This window comes from Pteropus alecto, unplaced genomic scaffold (genome assembly GCF_000325575.1).
Source record: "Pteropus alecto unplaced genomic scaffold, ASM32557v1 scaffold251, whole genome shotgun sequence".
Lineage (NCBI taxonomy): Eukaryota > Metazoa > Chordata > Mammalia > Chiroptera > Pteropodidae > Pteropus > Pteropus alecto.
The window spans coordinates 290,818-299,065 of NW_006431048.1; the positions used below are offsets into that span (position 1 = coordinate 290,818).

At 38.4% G+C, this 8,248-nt stretch overlaps 1 protein-coding gene and 1 pseudogene across 4 annotated transcripts in view; one reads left to right on the forward strand and one right to left on the reverse strand.

The window, feature by feature from the left end:
• The first annotated feature begins 3,924 nt into the window (after positions 1-3,924).
• Positions 3,925-8,248, forward strand: part of TIMMDC1 (translocase of inner mitochondrial membrane domain containing 1) — a 19,880-nt gene continuing 15,556 nt past the window's right edge. For 2 of the 4 annotated variants that reach the window (XR_003048515.1, XR_003048516.1), the window contains exons 1-3: positions 3,925-4,256; positions 4,349-4,559; positions 6,968-7,133. Coding sequence is in view for 2 of the 4 variants with exons in the window: in XM_006905534.3 (XP_006905596.1) it covers positions 4,363-4,559; positions 6,968-7,133 (363 nt within the window). In the remaining 2 variants the exon portion in view is untranslated. Of the gene's footprint in view, positions 4,257-4,348; positions 4,601-6,967; positions 7,134-8,248 lie in introns of those variants that run through there. The other 2 variants (XM_006905534.3, XM_025051864.1) reach the window with 2 other exon arrangements.
• Positions 7,712-7,830, reverse strand: LOC112486185 (annotated as a pseudogene).

An 8,248-nucleotide genomic window follows, 5' to 3' on the forward strand; every position in this document is an offset into this window, starting at 1 on the left:
TCACCCCCTTCTTTTTTGGGTCTAAAAAAAAAAAAAAAAAAAAAGACAAAAACCTTAATAAATTTAGGAAGTTGTCCTTACTCTTTAAAAAGAACTGTACATAGAACAGCAACTCTTCACTCTTTGCATACCCTTAGTATTTATCCTCCTTAAATTGGTAGCAGTCCACATTCTCAATGTCTTGCAGGGTCCTCCTTTTCCCTTTTGGAAAAGTATATTTGGATGGTAGTTTAATATCTGGATGCTCTCAGTAACATAATCAAAAATGAAGAAGAATTGTTTGATTAAAACTATATAGTCTGATGACTCAGAACCATTCTTGTCCCTTAAGCCCAGTCTTTCCACAGGGAAATCAGTTCTTTCCCTTTTACTCCTAAGAACGGTTTGGTATTAATTGATTTCAAAATTAGTAAGTGTGAGAATCAGTCATATAAAATCAGGATTTTATTCCATTTGTGAGAAATGTATTTGGCATTTTAAACTCCCACAAAATTTTAAGCCTAAGGATCTTTTTAGAGGAGTTTCATATCCCTGGTAAGATCATTGCATGGAATAAGGCAGACATTTAAAGTCGAATTTTTGTTTTTGAGTATTAAAGTGTCCTTGGGTGCAATAGTCTAGTGATAAGCAATCCAAATTTCTAAGTAATACTGTGGTTTTACCTTGTCAGTATGAGGTCCTAGGAGATGTTATCATTCTCTGTCTTTTAATTTTCCTCTCACTAAACTAGAAACAAAATTTTCTGTCATTTATTAGGAGCTGAAACTACATTTCCCTGGGAATATTTCCCATTTTGCTCCAGGTTCCAGCTCAAGCATCACATTTCTCTGAAGCCTTTCTTACATTCCTCTAGGCAGTTAGGGGCAATCGTACTACTTTGTTCATGCCTAATTATATGACATCACATGGCACTGTACTTATTTGACTATTTCTCCTACTGTTCTGTGAGCTTGATGGGTGGGAATCATGTTTTACTCATCTTGATATCTTCATTATTTTATACAGTGCCTCCCAGAGTAGAGACTAAAGTATTGTTGGAAGGATGGATGGTTGGATGGATAGGTGGATGGAGACAGTTGGCTTAAGTAGATCCTATTTACAGATTATTTAGCCTTTGACTCCAAGGGGGACTGGATGTGGCTAACAATCAAAACGATGCAAATTTTCATCTGCCCTTTGAAGAGTCAATAAGGGCATCTTTGTATTTAAATACAGGAAATGTTATTCAGAGTTTTATATTTAACTGTTTACCTTGGTATAGATGGTATAAGGATTACATGTAACAATATGTAAAATGTATGTTTTTGAAAATAATTTTTATCTCCATAACTTGTGAAGGTCGTTTGTTATTATTAATACTAGCTGGGTCCCAGACTCTTACCCTTTTCTCCTCAGACAGCTAAAGGCCACACTTTTCTCAAGAAAAGAGAAGGATTTCGTTTGTTTGAATGAAGTGGGATACTTAGATAATACAAGTAATACTTTTGTTTGGTGAGTATCAGCTGTGTGATCAGTGTTCCACCTTACTCAACTGTGTTAGGTCAGGTTCTCCTAGTTACTGAAGACAAACTGCCTCTTGCTAGATTAAGCAAAAGAACTTATTAGGAGCATATGAAAGCATCTCAAAGAATCTAAACAAGTAGCAGTTGGAAGGGTGGAGAGCAGAACAACCCCAGGAACCTCAAGAAGAGTTTTGGACTGTCTCTGGAGTGCTGCTGTCTGCAATTCCAGAGACTGTCAGACTCTGTCTCTCAGCCATATGTTCTCAAGAGAAAAAATTTAAGTGTCTCCATTGGGTCAGTATTGAAGATGCTAGTTCCCTATCCTTCATCCCTACACTGACTAGAAACAAGAGCAGCACATACTGATAAATGAAAACCCATCTTTCCATGCATCTAAAGATGCCTTCATTTAAGATAAGCCTATTGCATCCACAGGTAAGGTGTGAATGAGGCGAAGAGGTACAAGTACAATTACTCATTTAATATTAAATACTTTTTGATTATCTGCTGTGCACAAATAGTGGGAGATAAAATATTTCAGCAGGCTCCCTAGCGTGAAGAAGCTCTGTAGGTAAGATGATAACAATATGAGAGGCTTTATAGGTGGAAGGTGATTAAAATTATATGAGGCCCATTATTTATAAGGCCAGTTATTCATAAAGACAATGGATTTGTAGTTGAGAGGAAGAATTTCTTCCTGGTGCAGATGGGAAACTTCATGAAGGTAAAAACAGTTATGCTTTGAGGGATGGGTAAATGAAGTGGTACTTGAGAATTCTTAAAATTCATTCTCTACCTGTGGTAACACATATAATAAACTGAAATATATGTGACCAGGGCAGTACCTGGTGAACATGGCAGGAAAAGGGAACCTTTTGACCCCAGGGAGAAAATTCATGATGGGGGAAGATTCTATTGAGTTCTATGAGCGGAATTCAGTAAAAAGGGCAGAGAGTAGGAGAATGGTGGTTTGAAGTACAGTGTGGTGACTGCTGAAATCCTTCCTTGATTTTTATTCTGGTGGCAAATGCACATCCAGGGGAGGAGAGAGCTGTATGTGAAACATTGGCCCAAGTAAACCTCATAACATCTTTTGGCCTATCATTGCTCTGAGACCCTTCAGAAAGCGGACCAAAGAGGAAGGAGAGTATTTCCCTAGTGGTTAAAGAAGGTAAGCTCCCCCAGCCTCACCAGGCTTGGAGAAATAGGAGTGTGGGAAGGTGACAGGTAGAGTCTGAGGAGCTGAGATGGAGTAGCAGCAACAGTGAGCATTGGCCAAGGGTCTGGGGACTTCTTAAGGTACTAGATGGCACAGGGAACCTTAAAAATGAAACTCCAGTTACCCAAAGGAGAAGGCAGCTATGGAGTTAGTATAATTTGCCTGTTGATATGACCTTTATATCTACAGGGTAGTGAGTCCTGGGGACATTTGAGTTCTGTGTGAATTACTTTATTATCTGCCCAACACCCTTGGTCTAAAATGCCAAGTTCTCCCTCATCTCAGAATGATTCTGGGATCATCTTAAGCATTTAGCCTTTTCTACATGCAGACTAGGCAGACTGCACAGCCATTTTCTTGCGCTTTCAGGCCTTGGGACTCTCCTGGTCACTTGTGCCTATATGGGATAAGCAGCAACCTGGAGCCAGAGCCAAGATTCAGGGCATCTGAATTCTTCCACAACCTTCGTGCTAGACAGTGTGTTAAGTCCTGGACATATGTGGTCTCTGACGTCAAAGCTAGTCTACTGAGACACATCAGCAAAGAGGAAGTTGTGATGTAATGAAGTGCTATCATGGGAGCTGAATCTAATCCTCTATCCCAGACTCCAGAGAAATCTTCCTGGCACTGTCACTAATTCAGCTTGTCTAATCAGTCACTTCTCTGGGCTTATCTATAAAATTCCAGCTATAAAATTTCAGAATTCAATTTATTGTAGTCTACTGAAGAGTAAAAGTTTTGAATTACATCTAGAAAGGAATAAAAGAGAGGTAGAGGCTGGCAAATATAAGAGACTATAGTTGCTTGAAAAGATTTAATGAAATTACACAAAAAGTTTGAAAATATTTTAAATGTGTGCGTTTTAATAAAAACTACCTGGAAGCATATGTTAGCAGAGGCTGCACTGAAGGGAAATTGCTGGACTACCAAGCATACACCTGCTAGAAATTCCAGAAACTGTAGGTAAATCTTGGGAAGACCTGCCCAAAGCTGATTCTTGAAAATAGTGTTCTAGAAATCTCAGCGTATCTGGCACCCAGAGCTATCTCTAACGCCTCGGTGCTTTCCGGAAAAGGACCCTGCCCAGCCCAGGAAGCTCCTCCTGCCGTCGTACGGTGGGTTGGGCTTGTATATGCACAAATTGCCTTCCTCTCCGTACTCCACTTTCTTATTCATTTATGTGAAGTTTCTGACGTTTAAATACGCTCGACTACTTCAGCCTGTGACCACCTCTGGCTGCCTGGAACCGGCCCGAGACCCGATTCGTGTGGCCCAGAAGGCCCCGGGCGACAGCGCCAGAGGCGGTATCAGACGGCGCGGAACAAAACCACTCACTCCTTATTCAGTTCGGACCGCTGCGGTCCATCCGTCCTCAAACCGGAAGGGCTTTTGGGTCAGGCTCCACCGTTATCCCTCCCCTTTGTCTTTGCCCTAGCGGGGGCGGGACTTCCTGTCTCGTGCGTCCAAGGACCTCCAAAGTGAGGGCAGGAGTGTCAAGAGCTGTGGTCGCGGGGTAGTTCGAACCTGGTGCACAGGTATTCATTCATTCATTCTTGCAGTTATCCTTACTGTCCTCCCACAGCGTCTCCCGGAGGCCCCGAGAACTCAAATGTGTGTCTGTCTGCAGGTTCGGAGAGGGCCATGGAGGTGCGGCCTCCGGCGCCACGGAGCTTCCTCTGCAGGGCTTTCCCTCAGATCTTTGCTGCCGAAGTTGTGGCCGCCGATTCTGTGGCCGCCGATCCGGAAATCCTTGAGGACCAGAAGCTGCCTTCCTACGTCCCAGAATCCCATTACCTGGAATCCGGATGGGACCGCCTCCGGGAGCTGTTTGTCAAAGAGTAAAAAAAATGCCTAGGGTCTCTGCGGAGGGACTGCGAAGGTGTCCTGTAACCTGGGTCTTCCTGGGCGAAGGACCCCAGGGTGGTGTGGTTTATTTTTAAATGGGTTTGGGGTTCTTATATTTGTATCCCAAGCCTGCCTCCTGACTTTGCCTTTTGGTACTTCCGTTGATAACAGGACAGCTTTCAAATGGGAAGAGCTTTTAGGGATATTTAGGAAATATAGTGTTAGTGTAATACCCTGATTTTACAGATAGAAGAATTAGACCGAGCTGATTAGTGTCAGATTTGACCGTGAAACCCATACCTGTCAGATTTGACCGTGAAACCCATACCGTATTCCACTTGGTCCTGAGCTTTGATAATTCATGACCAGTACCCTCCTCTCCTCCAAAAAATGGAGGTTAGAGAGATGACAGAGAGAGTTGTAAAATTTTTATTTTGCCAAAAAAACAAAAAAAAAAACAAAACCACACACACACACAAATAGCACCTATTGTCTCACCATTTTATAAAATAAAAGATAATAGCTGGATTAACAAGATATTTCAAAATAAAGGTTAATCCTTCAAACTGAGTTAACTTTAATGAAAAACTAAGGATTTTTCATTCAGTGATTCGTTTCATCTATTCAATTATTGGTGAAAAGTTGGCCCTATCATGAAGTACTTTACCATACTACATACATTGTGTTATCAAGTGGTTAAATTAACTTTGAAGCTTTATTATGTTTCTGAGGTAGTTGGGGCAAGGGATTTGGCAGAATTGGATTTAATTAATTTAGATTTCATCATGTTTATTTTAAAGTTAATGAGTTAGCCTTCTCATTGGTCATTCCAATATTTACTTGAGATACTTTTGAAAGATCCTGTGTAGTATATAACAGGAAAGAGTTATTTTGATCAGTTTCATAAAGCACAAAATGTTGGAGCTGAAAGAAATTTGAAAGATAATCTAGTGTAACTTTCATGCTCTTGGGTCTCCATCATGAATGAGACTAAAGTTCATGAGTTTGTGATCTGTCTGCAGGTCACTTAGCGGTGGTAACAGAACCAGAATCACAATCCCATCTTGTTACTTAAGAGTCTAGCTCCTTTCCACCACTGTGCCTTGTTTCTTCTCCATTTGTTAGCTGTTTGGACCAACCATATAATTTCTTAGAGCCCCTGTTCTCATATTGTTAAAATGGAGATAAATATCACCTATGTAATAGAATTTTTCAGAAGATGAAAAGGAGACAAAGCATATGCATCTGCTTGTTAAATCTTAAGCAATGTTACATTTTTTCTGAGTTCTACCATAGACTAGTTTTTATGTAAATGTTGTTTTTAATCTTATTCACCATAAAAGATAAAATATAAAGTTCCAATTATGGTTTTTCCTATTGAAATAAGTATAAGAATTAAATTTTTCTAAGATTTTATTTAGATCTCTCTTGTATAGGCAGAAACTCTAAAGAAACTGATTCTATTTTTAGAAATGTGGTTATTGGCAGGCAATTAGAATAGATAGACACTTGTACAGTCTATGAAGATAGCAAGTTAGTAATGTAAATAATTAACATTTAATAGTTTACTTACCTAGTAGGGTCATTATTTATTGTAACTTAATATTTACAGATGTAGCTATTCGTTAGAGCAATTTCTGGAGGGCATCTTAGAAGCTCCATTAGTGGTTCTAGTTTCTTATGTTTTTGAGGGTGATAAATTGAATTAAACAGTAATTTTTCCTTGTTACTTAGGTTGGTCTGTACTGCCTACTGCATCATAAGATTTCTCATTCAATGCTTTTTATAGTATAGGCCCATCTGAGTATGACATACAAAGGTTAAAGTATTCAGAAAGATAGTGTTTGGTTTTCTTTTGTTTACATCTAAGATTTCATTCTTGCATATATTGTCCTAAAATCCCATAAATGTGTATAATTTCCAAAAATTAGCTTAAAATTCAAAAAAGGAAATATCGATCTCTACATCTAACTCAAATTCTTCCTGTTTCCAGGGATACAGTAGAGTTGTAATGGTCATCAAATAAAAACACCTTTGTAAAAAACCTTTTTATTGGAGTATAATATGCATCTAGAAGAATGTACATAAATATACTGATCAATGGATTTTCATAAACTAAACATAGCTGTGTAATCAACACCAAGAGATAGTTACCAGCATCCCTGGACCTCCCCTTGCGCCCCTTCCAGTCACTGCCTTCCTAAGAATAACCAAACACTAGATTAGTTTTGACTGAAATTTGAGTGACTGGTAATATAACTGCAGAGGATATCAGAGGATTTAACTGGTTTTGCCCATAATGAAAAATGTGGTTGTATTAGCATTTGGTATAACTGATCATACTGTCTTTTAGAGTATACATATACTAATCCCAAACAACATTGTCTTTTTGATGTTTTAGTGAACAGCAGAGAACTTCAAAGGAACTTGAGAATATTTATAGGGCGGCAATTTCAGCAGGCATCATTGGCTGGGCATATGGGGGAATACCAGCTTTTATTCATGCTAAACGGCGCTATATTGAGCAGAGCCAAGCAGAAATTTATCATAACCAGTTTGATGCTGTGGTACGTACTGGTGTTCCAAAAGCATTTCAGGGCACACCAATTTAGCATTTCACTTATACTTAATCATTCAGTTAGAAGGTGGGTTGGGAGGGATTAGGATGTGAGAGTAAAGACATAGTCATACTTAGTAACAATGGAAGTGCTTATGCTAAGGTGTATATATTTGGCTTGTCAGACTGCTTGTCTTAAGGGATCACCACTATAGCTCTATTTTCTGAATAATATTTCTAATCTACTAAATCATTAAGGTTCAGTGTGGCATATTTGTCCCATTCACAAAGCCTCCGTGGAATATACCAGCTTACACTAAAATAGTAATTAACATTTATAACTTTACAGTTTATAGGGCGCTAATTTGTTAGATCTGTTCATCAGTTCTGTTGTACTAGTGAGGAAGTTACAGCCCAGAGAGTTGTTGTTTTTTATTTTACAATTATGTCAGAATTAAAGAAATTGCAAAAGTAGTACAAATAATTACTATATACCTTTTATCCAGATTCTCCAAATGTTAACATTTTACCACATTTGTTTTATTTTTTTTCTGTATAGTGCATGCTATTAATTTTTTTTTTTTTTAACACCTACAGCACCCAGTATTCCTAAGTAGTCTTCCATCCAACTACTAACCAGGCCCAACGCTGCTTAGCTTCTGAGATCAGACAAGATTGGGCGTGTTCAGGGTGGCATGGCCGTAGACACATGCTATTAATTTTTTGTGCACTGCTTGAGAGTAAATTATAGACATGATGAATATTTCAGTGTGTATTTTCTAAAAACAATTCTCTTACATAACCCAATATAATTATGTAGATCAGGAAATTAACACAGAGTATTATTATCTTCAGACTTTGTGTAAATTTTACTAGTTGTCCCACTAATATATTCTTTTTTAAAAGTAAATAGATAAATTTTTTTTTTCTGGTCCAGGATCTAATACTGAATCAGATATCAAATTTCCCTGTCATGCCTCTCCAGTCTCCTTTAATCTGGAACGTTTCTCTTTCTTTCTTTGACTTTCTTGATCTTGACATTTTTAAAGACTATGGGCCATTTATTTTGTAGAATGTCCCTCAATTTAGATTTGTTTGCTGTTTTTTTATGATTAGATTCTGAGA